Source organism: Malaya genurostris, chromosome 3 (genome assembly GCF_030247185.1).
Source record: "Malaya genurostris strain Urasoe2022 chromosome 3, Malgen_1.1, whole genome shotgun sequence".
NCBI lineage: Eukaryota > Metazoa > Arthropoda > Insecta > Diptera > Culicidae > Malaya > Malaya genurostris.
In genome coordinates this window covers 196,656,654-196,680,774 of record NC_080572.1, presented here as the reverse complement: position 1 = coordinate 196,680,774, position 24,121 = coordinate 196,656,654, and the positions used below count along the sequence as shown (strand labels likewise).

The following is a 24,121-nucleotide window of genomic DNA, read 5'->3' as shown; positions in this document are numbered from 1 at the left end:
CAGGCTAGCTGCTCGCGTGCTTTCTGTTGTGTCGCGTTTTTGTTGATGTTGCGCGTCTGTTGAGCCCGGCCTCTGCTGATACGCGAGATACGATTGGAAACTCCTTGGATTGTTACAAATCCGTCACCACACCAACCACGGAGCAGGCACAACTGGACCAAGAAATGGCTGCGAAAAAAAAACATATTTTTGATTGTGCAAAAATATACAAAGTTCACTGCCGAGTGGTTCGTCCGATCAGTTATTCGTCGAACGTTAAGCGAGAAACATCGTGATACATCCAACATTTTTTTCTGTTTGCTAAGTAAAAGCAGCATACCTGAGTACCAGTGAAAAAGAAAAAGAATTTCTTTTCTAGGAAATACTCCAGTGAGATAAGCATCTTGAAAGTATATGTGGTTTAGGAAATTGAGAATTTCAAAATTGACTCGTAAGAGCTCACTATTCGCGAAGCAGTGATAAATGAAACGACGTGTAACCTACCAAAGGTAAAAAAGGTACAAGAAAACTGTTGTTGATAAAAGTCTACTGGTGGCGATTCAAGAGAAGCAGTACTGCGTGCAAAAAGAAACCAGGATAATTATTAGCTGAAACGATCAGGTAAGTAAAACTTGACGGACGTTCGCTGCATCTAAAGAATGTTGCTACTGATATTACATTTATTTTTTATTTGTCTGAAGTCGGTCGAGTCGTTTTCAAATATTAAAAAGGTTCAACGGGAGTGCCGTCAAGTTTCCGTTGATGGATGATTTTTTTATCTTTGTTTTATGACATCGGTAAACACACGAATCCAGCAAATTCGTTATATACATGGCTAGATTAACAATGCCAGTTCTAAATCGTTACCATGGTGTTGCATGTACTTCACAATTGCAGTGATCTATTGCAAAAGTATTGCCACAACGTAGTTAGCAATAAGCTTTACTGAACCTAATTGTGTTGAAAATGTAGTCAAGCAAACATGGCATTAACGATCTTATATTGAACTAGACCCCTGAAGTCAAACTGATTGCGGATCATAGTTATAGCTCTCGAATCTGATTTTGGTTGGCTGTTTCGTTGCATGCGTAGTTTCAGGTCAATTAATTATATTCTTTCATCATCGTGATAATTATACAAATGGTTATTTTCAGTATCCGATACATTAAAATTACTAGTTGCAACAATAAGTTTTCGAGAAAGTGCCAGGAAAACCGTTGTTTTCGATTTTCTTTTCAAATTTTATATAATCACAACGATTTTAGGCTAGAAAGATAGGTCACGATTACTGAAAGTAAATGCGCAACAACTTCAGTACGAGGAATCATTGACGTAATTACAGATTCTCGCTTAACCTCGGCAATGATTGTTTCTTGACGATGATAATGCCTTTTGCCTTTTTCATATAGAAAGCCGAGGCCCGGATGGCACTCACTTTTCTCGAAGATGGCTGAACCGAAAGTTCCTGAATATTATTCGAGTCCGACTTCCGGTTCCAGAATTACAGGGTGATTAGTGTAAAAAGTAACTCTTAAATCGTACTCACTTTTCTCAGCGATGACTTGACCTATTTTCGCAATGTTAGTTTCAAATGAAAGATCTTATGATTCCATACGGAATTCCTGAGTTTTATCCCGATCCGACTTCCGGTTCTGAAATTACAGGATTATGAGCGTCAAAAATTTTAAACCCTAGCTGGCACGAAAGGCGAAAACATAACACCTCCACGAACGAAGCACACCGCGTGCTGTGTTCAATTTCATACACGCGTTTTAAAAAACGAAAACCGTCATCGAAGCTCGGGGTTAAAAACATTGGCACCGAACACACATGAGCATAAGTTTGCGACTATGTTGCCTGAGATAAATCATTGCCATTTTACAGGAAATATGGCTGTCACAATGAATTCGAGTTTATTTGAAAAAACTTGCGTAGATGTACAGGAAACGCTTGCAGCCGGTATAGTTATAATGATAATAGTAATGATAAAAATCCAATCACAAAGCATATTTTATGTTGCTATGGTTCAAAACCCTATATAGTATGAATTTTATATGCAAAAGTTACATGAGCTTTTCGCTCGTTTGATTTGTTTAATCGAAATTGTGCATGAGATGTAAATCAACCAGCTCGAATTAAAAAAGTCATTACTTCTATAATCAATTTTAAGAATGGAATATTTTTGCCTTTGTCATATAGAAAGTTAATGTAATCACTTAAATGCATAGGGTGCTTAGTGTCAGTAGGATCGTAGCTTCAGCCATGCAATGGATTCTGTACTTTAAGAATTGGTTGCGAAGTCTGTTGAAACAGAAGAGCAAACTTTACAAAATGTAATAGCAAAGCATTGCTTTACCAAATGTTATATATAATATTCGACTCAGTTCGTCGAGCAGAGCAATGTCTGTGTATGTGTATGTGTCACATAATCTCACTGATTTCTCGGAGATGGCTGCTCCGGTATTGACAAACTTGTTCAAATGGAACGTGTTGTGGTTCCATACGGAATTCCTGAATTTCATTCGGATGCGACTTCCCGTTTCGGAATTATTGTGCAAAGATTGTTAAAACGTTTATACTGTTACCAAAAGCGGCGAAATAAAATTCGAAAAAAAAATTTGCCTCAAAACTACACTGCAAAAAATTAGGAAAGTTACAGGTGACGCAAATCTACATACGACTCAATCCATAAGAGCGTAATTCGTAAAATTACTGATTTTTACAAGAATGATTTTAATATGTGTCAAACATACCCCACCTTCCAAGCAGACGTGTTAGTTTCCATGTTTCAGCGGTTAAAAATATGGCAGAATGCATTAAAAATGTGTTAGATTTGCTCTTCCCATACTCGCATATCAGTCCCATATCGATTTTCGCCAATATTGAGTTAGCTTCAGGAATATAACCTATCCTTAATATTCTCTCAGAAATTGCAATAAAAGTTTATGGTTTGTTCAGAAAAATGTGAAAAAAATATCAACTTATGTCTGTCCCATATGCAAAGTACCCGCATATCAGTCCCATTCAGTGCAAATATCAATAATTTCATTTGTTTCAATATTTGAGTAGCAAAGGTGTATTATCGATATTTCATGTAATAATACCACGATTTAGCATTAGGTAGCACAATAAATCAAAAAAAAAAATAAAATAAAATTTTAATCGTCTTTTTCTCGACATGCCGATTTTCCATATGGGACTGATATGCAAGTATGGGCAGTGCTGTAAAAATGAGTCATTTTTGACGCTCGTATATGTCAGTCTTAGAAGACGTAAATTTAAACGATTTTTTCTAGATGAGTATTTCAATTGTTAGTTATTGTCAGTACACGGGCAAACAAATTAGTTTCAAATTAGACTTCCCTAGTTCCCGGTTTTCGAATAACGATCGGATATTGTAGCCATATACTTAAACATGGATCTCACTCTCAGTTCTCGAACCGACTTCGATCATAAAGGGTTGCTGGATTACGGTTTCAGAAGTACCTGCAATAGTGGAACTCACTTTGTTTTCTTAGAGCTGGTGTAACCGATCTGAAAATTATTTCACTCTGTAGGTTATACTAGTTTTTGATTTTCAAGAATCCAATAAAATTAGTTTGAAAAATACCATACATTTATATATGAGAATATGGGTGATATGAGAAAGGCATCATTACACTTCTAGGTGGAAAAGATAGCTGCTGGTTATACGGTTTGGAACATTAGTATTAGAAACATTCGTCCTGTGTACGTTAACATGAAAGGATTTCAAAAATTTTATAAAATTCGTTGTTAATACTTCTTGTAAATTCATTGCTGCGCTTTGCTTTATTCATTGCATTTCATATAATTGTTTTTGAATGGTATTATTCACTTTGCAACTTAAACACTTTCACTGATTATGTAATCCATTACGATCATTATTTGCGACTGATTTGCTAGTTGGTGCTTGCACTACTGGTATTTGTCCTGTAAATACTGCTGAGACTGCATAGTCGGCAATATATGAATGTTTCATATGTGTATTAAGAGTAAAATGAGAAAAACATTTAACGTTGAATCGTATTCGGAGTTGGTAGCACCCTCCCAGATTTCAATCAATCTTTCTAGTCATGTAGACTTCGTCACAAAAAGCCACATTGTATACTTTGTTTTTTTTTTTCAAGATTGGTCTAGTCTGTCTTTTGAAATAGGGCCAAGCATTTTTGAACGATTTTGTTAAAATAGATATAATATAAAAATGCCAAATCTTACAAAAAAGTGTTTTACACGCAGAAAAATCCCGGTTGTTTGAATCAATAAGACGATTAGTTATTTTAATTCGAGATATCGCAGATTTAAACATAATATGTTTGTTTTTAATTAATTATTTCCAACAAATGTGCATAGTTTAAAGAAAACATTGGTTGAATCAACCCAGCATTGTTACTGTAACTGTAAAGAAATCGTTTAAATTACCTTGAATTTTTTTTTCAATATTTTTTTCTGCGTGTATGATAAACTTGTGCAGATGTTATTTTTCAAATAAAATTATAGTGATTTTCAGTGGTGGTTAACAAAGATTGCGATGCGACAAGACAGCGGCAAAATGTCGCAGAGATAGCGAAACTGTAATTCGCATCGATTCAACCCCTTCAAGACCATAAACCAGAAAAATATTTTTTAAAGTTGGCCGTTAAATAACAAATGTTTTTATAATCAGAATAAGTATACAAATTCCCAAATTCAGTCGTCTTTGACAAATACATACTTGTTGATGCTTTTTTGAACAAACAAATAATTCTTGTTGCTAGAGAATATTATCTTTTAAATCTGCCATTGCCTTTAATCCATCAGACGATTTATTTCTCTATTCGCTCTAATTCTTGATATGAAAATGCTGCAAACTTTAGTACAACAGGCAGCGAAGTAGTTAAAACAGCTGTCCAACTCTTGGGCATTGGATGCTAGGTAAAATTTTTACGTCTGCATACTAGAAATCTTCCAAAGCAAGTGTTAAATTTTATAAGTATGACGGGAATGGAACTCAATTTGTGAGGAGGTTTTGTCTATTTCAGCGAACTAAGTATATTTTTATCATTCGAGAATTGCGTTTGAAAAGCGATTATTATTGTTGAATTTCGTGCCAACTTGAACAGATATTCCGGAACATGTAAATTTTGCCCATGCAACTTTGCATACTTTGATTTTTTCAAAGATTTGAACAGCCTTTTGAAAAGGAACTAACTTGTTACCGATTTTATTCAAATGTATATTATCTAAAAATTATATTACATCATTCTGCAAAAGAATTGTTTTTTTTAACGTTATATTTAATAAGGCAATTGGTAAAGAGTTTACAATTAGTAAATAATTGTTGTATGGGTGTATTGAACAAAGTCAAATTTTCCGAATAAAAATATTGAAAAAAACATGTTTGCGGCGTAATGATGCATTTCTCATATTACTGCAGAATTCTTCGAAACACTTTTTATTGTCTCTTAAATAAAAGCAAGAAACTAACACAAACTACGAAGTAAAACATTTTGCTTATGATACATAAGACCTTTTATTTGAACCTAAGTTTGTAAAAAATTAGTTTAGCTAGCTATTAGTGTGTTTCGTTTTGAAGTTTTGAATACTATTGTTGACACTTCTGGAACCAGAAACTGGGAACCGATATAACCGAATTCGGTTCGTTTGGCCGGCAACTAACATAACCTACAAATTAAATCACTTTTGTGCCAAATTCAGAAGCGGAGCCAGAATTTTTGTTATGTTTATCTCGTAGCCAAATCTACGTTTTCTCTTTTCGATGATCTCTGATAGTGATCCTATAACCATTTATTTTTATAACTTTTTCACGTTTCTTTAAAATATCATATACTTTCAATTTGATATCAATACTCCCCAATGAGGGTGCACAACGAGCAATAAGGTAATTGTAAACATGCAGATTGGAGCCGCTTTTGACAGGTCAATTGGAATTATAACAATGTCTCCGCTGATCTCTGGTTATGAGCAGAAAAATTACCCACAATATTTCAGTGAGGCATTTAAATGATGGCATTAAAGACTGTCCCAGAAAGTATGGACGCACGTTGATTTCGCTGTAAATAATTCACAAGTGTTAGATATTCAAATTTTTTTCGATACACTGATAATATTAGACTACAACAGAATATTATTCTCAACATTTGCTACTTAGCCATTGTAGACTAGCTGGCGCACCTTCTTGCGAACGTTCCTCATTAAATTTCGTACAGACTTCTTGGCTACAAGTTTTGACACTTTTTTCCAATCTTTTTCGAACTGTTGAATGGTTTCGGCTGCCGAGACATGTTTCCTAAGATGTGCCTTCGTTAATGCCCAAAATTCCTCAATTGGTCGAAGTTGTGGGCAATTTGGTGGTTTCATGTCTTTTGGGACGAAAGTGACATTTTTGGTAGTATACCATACTTCCGTTGATTTCGAGTAGTGACAAGAAGCAAGATCTGGCCAGAAGACAACAGGATCCTTGTGGCTTCGAATCATGGGTAGAAGTCGTTTTTATAAACATTCCTTGATGTATATTTCGCTGTTCATTGAAGCAGTGGTGATGAAGGGTTTTGAAATCTTACCGCAGTTACAAATTGCTTGCCAGACCATAGCTTTCTTACCAAATTTTTCGACTTCAATCGATGTCTCGGACTGGTTTAACACTTGCACTTCTCGCACCGTATAATATTGTGGTCCCGGCAAGGATTTGTAATCGAGTTTCACGTAGGTTTCGTCGTCCATGATTATGCAGTTCAAATTTCCAGCAAGAATCGTATTGTACAGCTTTCAAACCCTCGGCCTGATCGATGCTACTTGTTTCGGACTACGTTTTGGTTGTTTCTGCTTCTTATAGGTTCGAAGATTCAAACGTTCTTTAGCACGAAGAACATTTGAATTCGAAGTGCCCACTTTTTTGGCTACATCCCGAACTGAAACCTCCTTCTTTTGCTCGAACGCCTTCAGTATACGTTTCTCCATCTGAGGGTTAGCAGGACCTTTTTTCGACCCGTTTTCGGTTTATCCTCAAAGGTTGCCGTTATCCTCACCGAACTTCCTGATTGCATTTCGCATGACTTTTTCACTTACTCCTTCCATTTTTGCTATCTTTATCTGCGACAGTCCGCGTTCTGTGCACCATTTGTACACAATTTTTCGACGTTGTTCTGCTGAAAGTCCACGCATTTCGAAACAAACTAATGAAAACTAATAAACAACTGCACAAGTGGTTAGAGAAGAGTGTAAACAACAGGACTAAAAATTGACAGATTCTGAACCATTGCGAAATGGCATCAATTTTTGGTTGCGTCCATACTTTCTGGGAGTCTTTACTGACGATTTGCTATATTAAAAACAACGTGACGCGGACGAAGTGAACTCACCACCACCAAAACTATGTTGTTGGAAACAAATGTATATTCACAAATTATTAAATTAACTGCGAACGTCCAACAATTCATATAGATGGTAATTTGAAGGGGAAAAAATTTTTTACCGCCAAATTTATGCTAGGCGCACAAAACCATTTTCATATGTTTACGTTTCGTCTTCGACTCATCTGTACGGCCAGCAGGCCGAAACTTGTTTCGTTCGAGACGCCAGTTTAGATGTTACACTTCTTGTGTAATAAAAAAGTGTCTTTCAAATAGCTTTAACTTTACATCTGCCCGGCGGATTATGTTGATACGGGGGTTTGCGTCAGTAGTTCAACATAATCTGCTGACACACTGATGAGTCGAAGACGAAACTTAAACATATGAATTCATATAGAGTTTTGACAACATGATTTTCGTACATAGCTCAATGGGGACACAAAGAAACGTCAGAATACTACATTCTTATGCGAAGCTTGACCTTCAATTTCAACAGTTTTCGCAGTCCACTCATAAGTGCACAAGACTATTGTATGGTCAGTGCGATCCTACGGACACTGAGAATCATTCCAGGCCAGGACTCGAACATACATTTGGATTGTTAGACCAACCACTTATATACTGAACCGCCGAACCGGACATATGCTCAACGGAAACATTTATGAAGATTTAGTGGGGCACTAAACGACAAACCGTCATATTCAAACGTACATGACCGAAGACTGTCTATTTACGTGTAATATTGAAATTCAGTTATGCTATCGTTGCCTTTATTCAGTATAAAATATTTGAGTCCAAGTTTATTTAGATTTTAGATAGCAATATGCAAACTGAAGATGTTGATGATGATTCGTTACAGTCTTATGCAACAAGATTTGGTTATGATTATCATAACAAATCTGATATCTGAAGTAGCTGATAACTGGTAGCTTCGGCTGGAACCTGCTACATTTTTGCGATCGTTATATCGCATTGTTATGTAAAATTTAACCTGATAGAAGATGCACTCAACAAAGTTTTTACTACTTTCTATACGATTTGCGCACTCAGTTCAAATGGCTATTGGGAACAAACCCCTAAAGTAAGCAGTGTATGTTTGATTGATAAAATAAGAAGTGAAAGGTTTCACCCAGTAATCACTATTTAAAAACTGGGAACGCAATCTAAAGGTGGTCGCAATCTAATCGGTGTAATATATCCTCGATCGGCAAACATTACATGTGAAGCTAGTTCGGTTTAACTGATGCTGTGCTTAGGGTGAACGTAAAAACCTGGGACACCTTCAAGTTTCAATACACTGCACACACAGTGATGAGTTCTAAGTTCTATTCGGCTCTTAGATTGAACTTTACTCACTGGGAGACCCTTCGGTTTTACGAAAAACCTTTACTCTCTTGGAGACCTTTAGATTTAACGTCTTCATTTTTAGATGGTGAAAAATAATTTTACGTTCTCTCCGATCACGCAATTAGTAGGTTACCAACCGCACTTTGCGCATAACCGCGAGTGAAACTTCGCCTCTACGACAACTACTCCTTAAACCTAACCTTAGGTGTTCCACCCTATTTTTTAACTTTTTTTTTTGTTTTAACTGTTTTCCTATTCAATCCAACTGGTGCAGTGCAGGTGCAGAATTTGGTGCAAATTTTCTGAGTTTGTTATTTATTTATTTATTTCTGTTTATGTCCATCGGATAAACGAATCTAAATGGACAGATAGGGTGGGAAAAAGCCCATTTGAGTTGAGTCTTGTTGGTCATTCTCATACGGGCGTAAAAACCACCATCTTTTAAAACAGTTACAGGAACAAAAACAAGAACAAAACAACTACAATAATATTTAAACGGCTAACTACATACTAAATAAATAACATAAAAAATAAATATTGTAAAGCATTGTCAAAACATATTGGCACATCGTTTAATTTTACTAGCAAAGCGACTAGATGATTCACCAAACTCGAAGTAATCTTCGACTGCAGTGAACGTTCGAATACAAGCGGCTATCGGTTCATTATATCCGAAAAGTTTGATCAACGATGTTTCTCAAAGTTTCGTAGAACTAGTGCGTCTGGTTCGTTTGCTTTGACAGTTATAATGAAAAAGGTGTGGTGTTACTTGTTTATTTTGGGAGCAGGGAAAAGTCCGATGGAGATGAAATTTGGCAATTTCTCTCTCCAGCTGGCATAAAACCTCCTCCTCTTTCGTATCAACAGATTACAATGATCCAACAGATACAATAAGGCTTAACACTAACAATAAAAACTAATAATTAAAACTAAACCTATAACCCTATATCTAGTTGATGACACCAAGCACTACAGGGCAGCAATAGAGTTCATTCTTGAACGCCAGAGAGAGAAGAGAAAAATGGATGATGAAGGTAGGCGGAGGGGGTGAAAAGTAAGCGTGGACGAACAACGAGGTTAGAATCGGCATGTAGATCTAATTAGTGATCGAAAAGATGGTGGAAGACGGAGAAAAGAAGGAAGTGCGAGCGGGTTAGTATTTGCAAGCGAATCTGATTAGTTTCCAATAGAAATAAAGAAAACGAAGAAAATGAGAGGGGAAGCGAAAGGGTTAGTGTCGCGTGCTGTTGATCTGCGTTTCACTTTCCTTACAGTATAGCCGCAATCTAACACATTATATGGACGATGTTCTCCGATGTGGTGTCCTTGTACATGCGTCAAAAAGTCCGCTCAGTTGTATGTCGAAACGGTGATATGTGAACAAGACGTGCTCTGTCGTCTATGTAGCTTTTTGCACTCGAAGAATACAAGTCGCGATCGGGCTTAGAAAAAAAGTACAGGTGTGTAATGTCAGAGACATAACTGGATGTCGTGAATACGAATAAAACTGACACTCATACTTTATACTTCAGAATATAAATTAGTTGATCGATAGTGTGAATTGTGCAAGTTTTTTTTTACACTACCAGAATTTGAAACGATACACCTAAACTACAGTACAGATTAGTTACATTAAACATTCTGACACACAAATGCTTCTTACGCTTGCGGTAACAAGCTTTGTATTTTGCTTGGAGATTCTTCGATCGCACCATAATTAACACGATGACAACGACAGCCAAATTCGAAATGAATGGCTTCTGAGTCGGTGCAATGCATTTACATAGCAAATCTGCAGAAAGTTTACTACAAACTACAACTGGTTGAAAAATGGGCCGTATACAATATAGTGCAGTAAAATATCGCACAATTCTTTGTGTATAAAATTATGGTTCTAAATGGCACCTCAGAGAATTTTGATGTCGATTATTTCATTTCGGATTTCAATATTTTAGTAAAAGATACTATCAAAATGCTGTACGGGATTGATTTTTGGCAAATGAAAGCACGACCTAAGCGTTTGAGGCCTTATAACACGCAAAAGGCCTGCTTTCATTGCCAACTGCTCCACCGGACGACTGAAGTCCAAATTAGAGTTGCGACCTGAGCGTTTGAGGTTTTTAATCACGCAGAAAGTGCACTCTCCGAATCTGCTGGTTGACTAAATCATTCCCAAGACGTCCGCTTCCTTCCAACGCACAAGAAGAAACCACGGTTCCCCTTTTATACGCAGTCAGTTGAAGATCTGTGCCTGACTACCTCAAAATCGTCGTCCTTGCGCGAAAAACCCAAGCGAAAGTAAAAAGTTTTCCGCGTTGTTTTCAAATGTTCAGAAAATTCAATTTTTGAGTTGTTTGTGGTTATCTCACACTGTTCAAAATATTATCCTAAATTCCTGACCACATTTTTGATGAAAGAGTGAAAGAATTATGTTGCTGCCATTAATACAAGTCGAGATATTTACGATTAAGATCTGCCCATTCTTCCATACGGCTAATTTTGAAAAGGCAGTAAAGTAAAGTAAGTCGTATTCACGACAAAAATGTTAGTCGAGTTCGGGTCGGGTTGAGGTTTTTCATTTTGAACGGGTTAAGGTCGGGTTCGGGTTCAAAAATTTGGTCGAGTCTAGGGTATTCAAACTCGATACCCAACCCGAAAAATGAACTTGGCAAGCACGGGAACAGAAATGTTTTTTTCGTGTTCTAGTACGAGTAAAGATTATTATTTTTTATCGGGTACGGGTCGGGTTCAAAAAATGCTTGTCAGACCATCTCTAGCAAGTACCCCCTAAAGTAATCATGACCTGATAGAAATTTCACGATTCTAAGGTACAGCTTAAAACTCTCGATAAGAGGCGATAGTCCAACTGCCTTCCATGAAGGGGGGAATCCCCCCGGGTCCGGACTTTTTCAGGGGGCTCAGAGATTCGAAGATTTAAACGTGTTTCTTTATAATAAAAAACATATTTGATAATCAGACTTTGTGTATTGTTGCGACCGATCTACAATTTTTTTCGGATTCGTCATACCAATACATGCACGAACAGTAAGATCAGTCAAAGTCGAACAGAAAAAACGGACCTGACGGGCCTCACCGGCCTAGTGCGAATAGGCCTTGAGGTGCAATTCAAGCAAGAGTGGCGTGTGGGAAATACACGTAGGGTTTATTCTCATGTTTACAGGCCCGTAATATTGCATTGCATTTACTCTCGGCGGCTCTGCATGAAAATATATTTCTTTCGTTAGCATCTGGTTAGAGATTAGGCCAATATTTCTCAAGATACGATGTGGAACTTATTACTTGGGGGTACATAAGTCTGTGCGTACTCTCTAGTTTCTGTGCGTCGACACACCGTGTCACCGTACCTTAGAATCGATACTGTCAAGCTTGCTAGTAACATGCGTTTTCTGGAGTACATAAGCGAGCTGTTTGACATCTTCCTGAAGAGCGCCCCGATCGCTAAGCTTATCATCGATCATCACTCCTTCAGTTGTTTCAGTGATTTCCTGGGTATGAGAGTACCGACGTTGATAAACGCATCTTGCACCGATAGTTTCTTGCTGCTTGCTTTTACGTCTTGCGGTGATTTTTGTGTATTGATGACTCGAAGCCCGGGTTGACGGTTCATTGCATAGAGCACTGGTCTTACAAATCAGTTGTCGTATGTTCGAACCCAGACCTGGAAGGATTCGTAGTGTCAGTAGAATCGTAGCACCAGCCATGCAATAATTCTGTACACTCTGAATTGGCTGCGAAGTCTGTTGAAACAGAAGGTCAAATTCCACTACAGGAATGTAATACCAAGGCTTTGCTTTGACTCGAAGCCTTAGAACAGAAAACACACCATTATATTCAAGTTTTCTTAAAGGCCATGAGGCGCTACAATAGATATAATAATCATAAAAATTGTTTACGTGAAAACTATAAAGAAGCAAACTTGTGTATAAGTATAGAATCATGCCAAAAGGTTGCTTTCTTTAAAGTGAGCGTCTAAACGGAACACTTCATTTTGTCTTCGTAAAACTTATAACGTAACTAGCCGTAGCTCATGTCAATACCCACCAAAAATTAACACATATAGTTTACAAGGCTTATATTAACCGAGCAAAAATAAATTGCACGATAAAGATTCGGGTTAAACATTGGTTACGCATGTAAAATGTAGAATGTCATGACCTTTCCAGAATAAAAATAACGAAAAATGAAGATTAAACTCATGCCAGATTCTGCCTTGTTCTGATCATTCCTTTTCCTTTTGTTTTACAGCGAGTTTGATCATAAGAACTTGAGTTCTTTCTCTCTTGCGTAGCGTTGAAGTCTGTACATAATACATCAGTTAGCTTGAACTAAACTCCTTGTAAACTCATATTTCTGTTTCTTTTAAAAACTTTAAAGGATACCAGTATCAAAAAATGATTGAGCATGTTTTAAGATAAAAAAAAGTTCTATTGGAAGCAATATTAAAAATAATTTTTTGCATATCTGCAAAACGGGGATGGAAGATTCCTCTTAATGAAATTAATAAACACAACAATATTTGTCTTTAACCGATGTTTTTGCATTTCTTTATTTATAGAAATCTACAGCCCAGCAGAAAACGTGCGATAAGAATAAAGAACATCTTCTGTTGCTATAGAATGACGTCATCAATGTTGATTGAAGATAGTTGCACGGCCCGTAAGCTAAGGCAAGAAGAGTACATCCGAGAGCTTACCAAAACATTCACTGGAATCGAGAAACCTCTGAAAAACGCACCGACCTGTGAAACATTATCCCAGCTTATCAGTGAGTTGCACAAAGCCTTCTCAACTGATCACGTGAACATTGAATACGTTAATCATCTGATGCTGAGCTACAAGTCCAATCCCACAGAGTGGCGAAAGTTTGCTAAGTTCGATCGTTTTAGGTAAGATATGAATTTCGTTAAAATGACATGTGTCCCTGAGTTATTACATACTTACTTTTATAAAACATAACTTTCTTCGAAAGCTCAAATGAATCATGAATGTTAAAAATTCTATTATGTCCCAAGCACATCCTAGAAGTTTAGTTTGTTAGCATTGTTCGTTTTTTCTTGGTAACACGTCATGAAGAATCCCCAAATCGCCCTGCTTCAAATCTGATTCAAAACTGTCAATTATGTTTTCATCAATTCTGCACACATCTTATTTTATCGTGTTCACTGTTTGCTATCAAATGAAAACAAACACGAGAAAAGGTCCTAAGTGCAAATGACAGTTTCTCCTTGTTTACTTTCTCTTTTGAGTATTACGGTCCAATCAGCAATCTTTCCATTTAACACTTCACATAGGATAATAGCAAAAACCATCAACTTCCGTTATGCACTGTAGAATTTGTTGGAAATTAATGGAATTTGCCGTCCTAATTGAAAGAGAAAGTAAACCAAGAGAAACTGTCATTTGCACTTGGGACCTTTTCTAATGTTCATCGAGAAATATTCAGTCAGTACAATGAAAATAATTTGCAGGCTAGCATCATGTGAAAAGCATTTGAACTATCACTACTTGTAGAACACATGAAATTCATGAAAATGTACACATATTTAGTGGAAATCATGCTACATTTATCTAAAATGCACATCAAAACGATAAGATATTTCATTGCCTCTAGATTCTATATAAACTTCATATGAATGTCACATCACAGACTAACAGACAGGACACTCAAATTGGACTCTTTAATCATTTCAACGATCATTTCGAATATTCCTTTATTTGGGACAGTACTCGCATATGTCATGATGGTGCCACGCTACCCTATCAAAACATCCCGTCTGTCATCTAGACTGTGTTTATTTTTTTCATTCACCAACAGAATTGCCATTCATACAGAATTACCTGTAATGTATTGATTTGTATATGTCCATGCGAATTTCGTGCAGGATACAGATTTAATACATATTGCCAAAACTATATACAGAATTGTGCCTACTTCTCATCCTTCAACGCAATACAAAATCGAACCCATTGTGTTACTATTTACTTGCTTCAGGTCTGCCGCCACTTAATTGCGGGTGAAAATTATCAACACAATCGAAACTAGTCTAGATGAACAACGTTGAGAAAAATATATGGTTACCTTTCAACATCGCTAAAAAAGTTCAATGTATTAACAACGTAATCCAATAATTTATTGTGACGATTCATTTTCAAATATTATGATGAAATCAGGCATCCCTGTAAGCAACTGATCGGTGTTGACAAACGAGGGGGAACCAACTAGTAAAAAAACTTTTACATAACACAAGGGGTGCACCGATAGTACATAGTTCGCACAGTGGAACTAGTGAATTACGAAAATTTGTATTTATAAGAATTTTCTCATACTGTCATGTCTGTTAGTCTGTGGTCACATTGTTTTCCATATAGATTTCACAGTAGACCGAATCAAGTGTTTTGCACATACATTTGTGCTGTAGTCATTTCAACTAGAAAAAGAAGTGTTTAACACATGTAGTTCGATTCAATAGCAAAACACAAGTGTAACACGGCAAGGACCGGGTAGAATGATATTTTTTTAAGGCATGTGTTAGAGTTCTTTCTTCGTTTTATTTATCAATTTCTTCTCAGTTTTCGTGACAAAATTGTTGAAGTAGATCTTACGCTTCAGGTTGACCTCGGTCTTCCTCTCCAGGTTCCTTTGGAGCTCAAAGTCGTCGATCCTGGCTTTCTTTCGATGCTCTGATTGTTGTCTGATAGTGACACGATGTTGTAGATGCAGGAACGGGCGTATCTGGCATCCCCAAAGTGCCACACGATGTCTGTTTTCAACGCGGCGGGAAGTTGCTTCACTGTTTTTGCCACCTCAGTTAAAGTTCGATAGATAGAACTGTCAAATTTTGTCTGCTGACTCATGGATTACTATGATTGATGAGTAGTTTCGTCAGTGCGGGAGAAGGTAAACCCATGAAAAATCGGCAATCTTTGTCCATCTGTTTAAGTGCAAACGTTTAAGTTTTTACGAGAGAATTGTTTCGTGTCGATTGCTTAATCCTTTCAGAAAAGTTTTTTACCCCATTTCCTTCGAATTTATTCCTTTCATCATCTCTTCTGACTATTATTCGATTGATAAAAACGAATTACAGAGTTTGAGCTAACCATTTTTGCCGTAACACTTAAAATTAGACTTTAGAATTATTTAAAAACCCTTCTTAATTCACCTAGTGGTGTGATAATGCCTTTCTCTTCTTTCATAACAGTCTCATGAAAATATGTTTCATACTTTTATTAAATAATTTTGGACACTAATTTTGACAACAATTAATGCAGATTGATTCGAATAGTTCACAAAAGCATGCTTCAGTGTTTATGTCACACAGTCAGCATCATTTTTCCAAACTAGTGCTTGACATTTGCGTTACCTATTTGTAATCAGTGATGCTAATCTAAGAAAGCCTTCTTAGTCCACTTAGTGAAATTTTCATATATCTTGAAAAATCACCATAGGGGAGAGTACATGAAATTTTCGAAATCGAAAAAAAATTTTTGATGCCAAAAGGCTTAGAATTGCATGAAACGTCGAGATTTAGTGTCATCTCGAAAAAAATTTTTTTTGAAAAAATCGACTTTTTGGGACTTAGAAAAAATATGAAAATTCCCAGTCCCAGAAAGTTGATTTTTTCAAAAAAATTTTTTTTTGAGGGAACACTAAATTTCGATGTTTCATGCAGTTTTAAGAGTTTCGGCATCAGAAAAAATTTTCGATTTTGGAAATTTCATGTACTCCCCCCTATGGTGCTTTTTCAAGACCGATAATTGTCAAACCTTTACCACCGGGCAGCACCCCTTAAGCATGTCCGATTTAGGTCAAATTTTGCATGAAGACTTTTTTCGAGGTGCTTAAACTTTTGAACACTAGAACTTAACGAAAATAGAGGTGATCCTAAAATTTTGGCACCCATATATATATATATATATATATATATATATATATATATATATATATATATATATATATATATATATATATATATATATATATATATATATATATATATATATATGTATATATATATATATATATATATATATATATATATATATATATATATATATATATATATATATATATATATATATATATATATATATATATATATATATATATATATATATATATAGCGAGCGGTAAAAATCAATGTGTTTTGTCGGTTACGTCACTTATACCATCATATATCTGGAACCAAAAGTCACAACCATTTGATCTTCGAACTTGATCAATGGCCCGACAGTAGCTTTCAAACGAGCCCAAGTTTGTTAAAATCGGTTCAGTTATCTCTTAGATAATTGAGCGCGTTCAAATACAACGCTTTTTGTCGGTTACTTCACTTATACAATCATATCTCCGGAACCAAAAGTCACAGCCACTTGATCTTCGAACTTGATCAATGGCCCGATAGTACCTTTCAAACGAGCCCAAGTTTGTTAAAATCGGTTCAGCCATCTCTGAGAAAATTGAGCGCGTTCAAATTCAACACCTTTTGTCGGTTACGTCACTTATACAATCATATCTCCGAAACCAAAAGTCACAGCCATTTGATCTTCGAACTTGATCAATGTCCCGACAGTAGCTTTCAAACGAGCCCAAGTTTGTTAAAATCGGTTCAGCCATCTCTGAGAAAATTGAGCGCGTTCAAATATCTTCTAAAAGTGCACACACACACACACACACACACACACACACACACACACACACACACACACACACACACACACACACACACACACACACACACACACACACACACATACACTCAGACATTTTCCGATCTCGTCGAACTGAGTCGAATGGTATATAACACTATGGGTCTCCGAGGCTCCGTTCGAAAGTCGGTTTTTCCAGCAATTCTAATACCTTTCTATAGAGAAAGGCAAAAATCGATTTTACTTCAAATTCGGAGCTTTGTGTTATGAGTTCCGTTCTACATTTTATCTATACGCTCAATTTTCTCAGAGAAAGCTCATGTGAAAACTAATTTTGAATCATTGATCAAGTTTGAAAGGTTTATGGCTAGTAATCTCGGTTCCGGAGATATTACCGTAGACAAGTTCGTAACCGTACATATTATGTACAAAATCGGCTCAACGGGTTTCGACAAACTTTTACACTTTGAAAATTTCGCAGAATTCAATGATTTTTCACCTAACTTTCAACAGCTGAACGTTCGGTAACTGAATTGATCGGTTATTACTGAATTGTCAAACAACTACCGTAAACTGTAAACCAATTGGATCTAACGAATGATTCGGTATTTTTTTGTGTTTGTTTACTTTTAGTTCAAATTCTTAATTTGAATGGATTTTCGGATTTCATAAAACAACACACATTTTAAATTTACGATTAGGTTTCTCGGATTTGGATATTTTTCATAGAAACGAGTGAAGAAAATTCGAACCAGTCGTGACTACGGTGCACTATTTATCTACGAAAAAATGTCTAGAAAAAAAGGAACTTCATTTCCCAGTTGACCTGAATTGTGAGTGCCTTTCGGAGCATTGCACAACCCGTCAAGTCCACCAGAAATTACTCTCGAACGAAATGTATTGGCAGCAAGTGGACACAATGATATGAAATTATTTTTTGCCTATAAGTAAACAAAAAGCTTAAAGTAGTTCTAATGTGTTAATAACTTGTGCACCTGTACCTCATTCCATTCGACGAACCCTTCAAAATTGTTTTCGTTTACTTTAGTAAAAGACACCTACTGAAAATTTTAATAACTATTTGATAGTTAGTTTTTGCGACAATCAGTATTTACAATATTCGGTTATTTGGAAGATAATTTTATCATATAGACCAGGGGTTCCCAAACTATTTAGGTCCATGGACTTAACTAAGGCCTCAGACCCCCATCAACAAATTACTGCGAAAGTTCAATTTGTTGCTTTTTTAATATCGATGTAAAATACTTACCAATTTCTGCGGATGGTCGAATAAACACAACTTTTTTAGTGTAAATATTTCAAATAACAACTTATATCAAACAATAGGGAGTCGATTTCTAGACCTCGTCGACCCCCATAGTCAGTTTTCGTTGACGTCGACCCCCGCAAAAAGGATGTCGACCACTTTGGGACCACTATAGACAGAACGATTTTTACCGTATTCAGATTTACCGTATGAATTGTACATCTATGTACAGAAATTTGAAAACTTGCATAAAACAAATCCTTCGGTAAAATATTTCGTAATTTTTGTGAAATTTAATTCATATACCAAAATATTGGTTATTTCTATTGATTACCGAATGTTCTTAGTGTGTAGCTTTATTTAAAGGTTGCTATAAGGTCAACGATCAAGTTTGGAAGAATTATGGTGAACATTTTCGATTCAGGAGATACAATATTATGTGACATAAAAAGTCAAAGTCTTTGCATTCCATTCCTTTTGTGGAATTTGGCCTTTCTGCTTCAACAGACTTTTTAGTGTACAGAATCAATACTATGGATCCTACTGACACTAAGAACCCTTCCAGGTCGGGGCTCGAACATACGACAACTGGCTTGTAAGACCAGCGACCGACACAAATAACACTTTTTTCTATCTGCACAGTTTTCTCGGAAAAGTTACCGAATAAGCGACGCAAGCGTTGAATGACTCAAATCAATATTGAATGGCAAGAGAAGGGCATTATTACTCCACTAGGTGGATTAGAACGATGATAAAATTAGTTTCAAAGTGTACTGTAATAAAACTATCAAATATTTATCTGTCAAAAACAACCGAGCAATTTTGTAAGCGCTGTAAGCACTAACAGATAAGTCGGTGAATTTGATATTTATTCTGAATTTAAGGTTTTAGGTTTTCTATCTGTACGTCTTCACTGAAAACTCGGCGGAATAAGAAAATTTTAAGCTGATTTGTGGCAAAAGTAGCAGACATTCGGAAATGTTTCCTCGATTATGACCTAAAAAATGGTATTGATATAGTACAGAAAACATACTGAAAATTTTTCTAAAGTGCGCATCATTTTCCAGAAATTTCATAATGAATAAATTCTTTTCAACGGGTCCTTCCAAACTTTGAAGTGGTCGCAGTTTCACAGTTAATTGTTACTGATTATTGATAATCTATTGATTATCTTTGCCGAAGTTCAGTAATTGTATGTTAATTTGATCATACATACGATATGTTTACCGTAAATAAAATAAATTAAATTAAACTTGTTGAATAATTGTTTTCCCTTATGTTTGCCGAAAGTTTTCGTCAACAAAAATTCAAACAGGGAAATAAAATAAAAGTGTATAAATCATTGTTTGCATTCAAATAATAAGGACGATTAAAAACGGATCATAAAATTCATAAGGACGAATAAAGAACAGCGAGAACTACATATTCAAGAAAAAAAAACACAAATAACCCATATAATAAAGCCAGTTGTTATCAACGACATAATAAACACACAAAAAATATTCCATCATATCCCCAGCAACGGCCACTCAATGGAAAAACCCGAAGTATTGACTTCCAATCCGTTATTACCTCTTATAGATAACAAAGCGCTGCGCTACTAATAAAGCTTTTGCCTTGCCGAGGGCCCCATGTACAGATACAGAACCTAATTGAGAATCATGTAATAAAATGGTAAAAATAGTATATGCAACACAATGTTGATTTGTGCGCACTTCCCATATGCATTGAAAGATCATCGATCTACTTGTACTACGTATGCCGACTACTCACAGGAAAATGTTCTTAATGACGTCACATAATAGTACAGTTAATCTCTGTTATTCACAGTCGTGTGGTCTTGTGTTGTAAGAATTATGATTACATGAACGTGTTTTAGGAAGTACGCGTTAAGTTACTTCTAAGAAAAAAATGTTTAAAAATGGTCGTGATCTCCAATCTCGATTTTATACCTGATCATCAGCAAGATCATTTTCTTATCATGGTTATTTATATTTACTTTTCAAAAATATGTTGGATTACCGAACTGATTTTCTAGATCAAATGAATTCCGTTTAATTTAGTGAAAATAACATTTTTTTATTTTCAAGTGAGCACAAAATACGAAAATATTGAAAATTAGGTACAAATCAATAAAAAAAACTAAACTTATGATTTGAACACACAGCAAAATATAAATCGGATAACGTAACATGAATGCTGCATCCAAAGTAGTATCGATCTCGGTGTCATCTACAATTGTTCGCCAGGCTGTTCAATCAAAATAGTACTCAAAGCTCATATGTGAACCTGTATATCTGATATCTGTGCTACTATCAAAAGCAAGGGAATGAATACTATATCAAGCACTATTAAGCAGGTCCTTCGCGTTCGAGAAAAATTTCAACAGTAGCCACAGAGCAGTAGGCAGCCTAGGTCCACTAGGGCCTAGGGCAACATCCTTTTTTTCGAGCATGGCGCCCTCAGGCAAGTACGCATCGAATCTCGTACATATAAGTACGGGAGAGAAATGTCAAATTCGTGCGCGACAAAATAGCAGCACTGCGCACCCATACAATTGACATGATATGTTGAATGTGTTGCCGTGCGATGGCGTTGCTGAACTGAACATTGATTCCGCTCCAAGCTGACAGGGTCTGGTCAAATGGAGAAACCAGTTTCACTGTGAAAACCGAATTTTGAACCGAAGCCCGGAGAGTCAAGTGTCATATACCGTTCGACCCATTTTTTCGAGTACGCAAAATGTATGTATGTGTGTGTATGTATGTAACAATTTTTTGCACTCACTTTTTTCTAAGATGGTGGAGCCGATTTTCATGAACTTATACAAAGCGATGATTCAAAAGACAAAAATATATTCCAAAACTGAGCTCAAATCAATTCCAATCGATAGGCCTTGTCAGTTGACGGCCAAGTGAATCGACTTCGGCTGTACCAGTTCCAGGCTTCTGATTCTGGAAGCACTGGGAATATTGTTTATCAACTCTAAAATCGAACTCACTTTTCTCAGCGATGGCTTGAACTATTTTCGTAAAATTAGTTTCTAATGAAAGGTCTTATGATCCCATACAGAATTCCTGAATTTCATCTCGACCCGACTTCCGGTTCCGAAATTACTGGGTTATGAGTATGAAAGATTTCAAAGCTCCATATAAAGCGCATCGTTACGTACAGTGTGATGATGTTTTTCTTATTCATGAATATTAATATGAGGTCATTCGAAAAAATTACACCCGTCCCGTGTGTAAATGGACACAAATGTACAGAAGAAACTATTTTAAAATTGATATTTCAATTTAAGGCCATCGTCCAAGCTCTGAAAAAAATTAGTTTTTCTGTGATCTTTCACATTTATTTGAAAAAAAATTTCGATGGTATGATATTTTTTTTCAAATAAACCTTATGCTGGCTACAAGGATCACATTCGGACACATTTTTGAAAAACCTTTTCACGCTTTTCATGGAAAATCAACGAATTTCATATAACCGATTTCGTTGACATTTTTGAAATTCGTTGATTTTCTTTGAAAAGTGTGAAAAGGTTTTCCGAAAATATGTCCAAATGTAATTTTTGTAGCCATCAAAAGGATTATTGGAAAAAAAATTATATCATCGCATTATTTTTCCAGATAATTGTGAAAGATCACAAAAACACTCATTTTTTAGAGTTATTTTTGATAAGACTCGGAAAATCCTCCGAATTTTTCAGCCATTTTTGCCCTGCAGATAGATAAAAGGTCTGTTTGTTTTTGGTTTTGGCAAAGTTTTAAAAATTTTCATCACAAATTTTTTTAAAACCTCCCGCGCGCATGGTACTTGGACGATGGCCTTGAATAGTTGTATTTAACTAAAATTTAAATTAGTTTTTAAAAGGCCAATAAGACCATCGATTAGTCGTCGAAAATCTGTAAAGCTATGTGGTTTGATAATTTTTTTTATTCTCTCATTTTGCGTTTTAGCTTATTTTATTGCATTTTTATTTAAGGAAATTTTATTGCATTTTATTAGCAATATATGGGGTGCGACTACCTTTCGGAAGAAAGTTTGTGTTAATCGATCTAATCAAGTTTGAGACTCACAAGAACCTTATGTGAATTAAAGTCAATCTTTAATGTTACGTTAAATCAGACCCTGTCAGCTTGGAGCGAAATAAATCTTCAGTTCAGCAACGCCATCGTACGGCAACACATTCAACATATCATGTTAATTGTATGGATGCGCAGTGATGCTATTTTGGCGCGCACGAGTTTGACATTTATCTTCCCTACTTCTATGTACGAGATTCGATGCGAACTCGTCTGAGGGTGCCATGCTCGCAAAAAAGGATGTTGCCAATGATTTGTTCGGGAGAGCTGGATATCTTGTTAATATGATGTCTTTTGTTAAATACAACATTTTAAAATATACCAACAATATTTGCAAAAAAAAAGCTGTTTAACATCTCATTTTTTTACCATTATCAGGCTTATCAACCATAAACCAAAAAAAAGGCACGCTCTAGTATCTAATCATTCTACTTCATTTCATTGGCGACCGCGATAAATATGTTTACTGAATTAACGATTTATGTATGATGAGTTTTTTCTACAAAACCTTTCGTAATCGCAAAAGATAACAGCATTCCCGCAAAAAGAGTTAAGTGTTTTATCTCTTTGCATTTCTGCAGATATACTCGGAATCTGGTAGATGCAGGAAACGGAAAGTTCAATTTGATGATTCTGTGCTGGAATGAAGGTCACGCTTCCGCTATCCATGATCATGCAGATTCCCACTGCTTCATGAAAATGCTGAAAGGATCGCTGTGTGAAGTTCGTTACGCTTGGCCCAAGGATACGGCGCTAATAGAAGACGTTCCCGCGGATATTGGTAACGGCAATGATTCAATGGAAAAAGAATACAATGGCAACGAATTAGAAGAAATATCTCGTACTACATTGGAAACAAATGGTGTCTGTTACATCAATGACACTCTCGGGCTACACCGCGTTGAGAATCCTAGTCACGCGGATGTTGCTGTATCGTTACATCTGTACTGCCCGCCATTTGATACATGCTCGGTTTTCAATAAACAGACTGGCAAAAGAACTAAGTGCAAAGTTACTTTTTGGAGTAAATATGGCAAGCGAGAACCCCAGGTAAATAATACAAGTGCGAACCGCATGTAAATCATTGAAGTATTTTTTTTTTAAATAACTTTATTTCTCATCCACAGATCAACTAGATAAACGCTCAGATTGTTCATGAAATGTGAAGCTTTTGAAGCTATGTAACAACGAGTGAGATTTTAAAAGATTAATCATTCCAATTTTACTATACTTTTTTGAATAAGAAATAAAAATATTCAGAGATTTATGATACTAATGGTGATAAGTACACAAATCATTCAAAAACTATAGTTAATAATTATTTCTTTCATAAATAAATAAATGATGAAATTTTACACACAAGTGTAGTCTATTGAAGTTCAATAATAAATTAGAAGTACACTAATTGTA

General features: G+C 35.9%; 1 protein-coding gene across 1 annotated transcript; it reads left to right on the top strand.

The window, feature by feature from the left end:
* LOC131436775 (cysteine dioxygenase type 1) lies at positions 1–24,121 on the top strand. The gene is made up of 4 exons (XM_058605683.1): positions 1–600; positions 13,273–13,602; positions 23,293–23,761; positions 23,839–24,121. Exons 2-4 carry the CDS (start codon positions 13,334–13,336, stop codon positions 23,845–23,847), a joined length of 747 nt encoding a protein of 248 aa, XP_058461666.1. The 5' UTR covers positions 1–600; positions 13,273–13,333; the 3' UTR covers positions 23,848–24,121.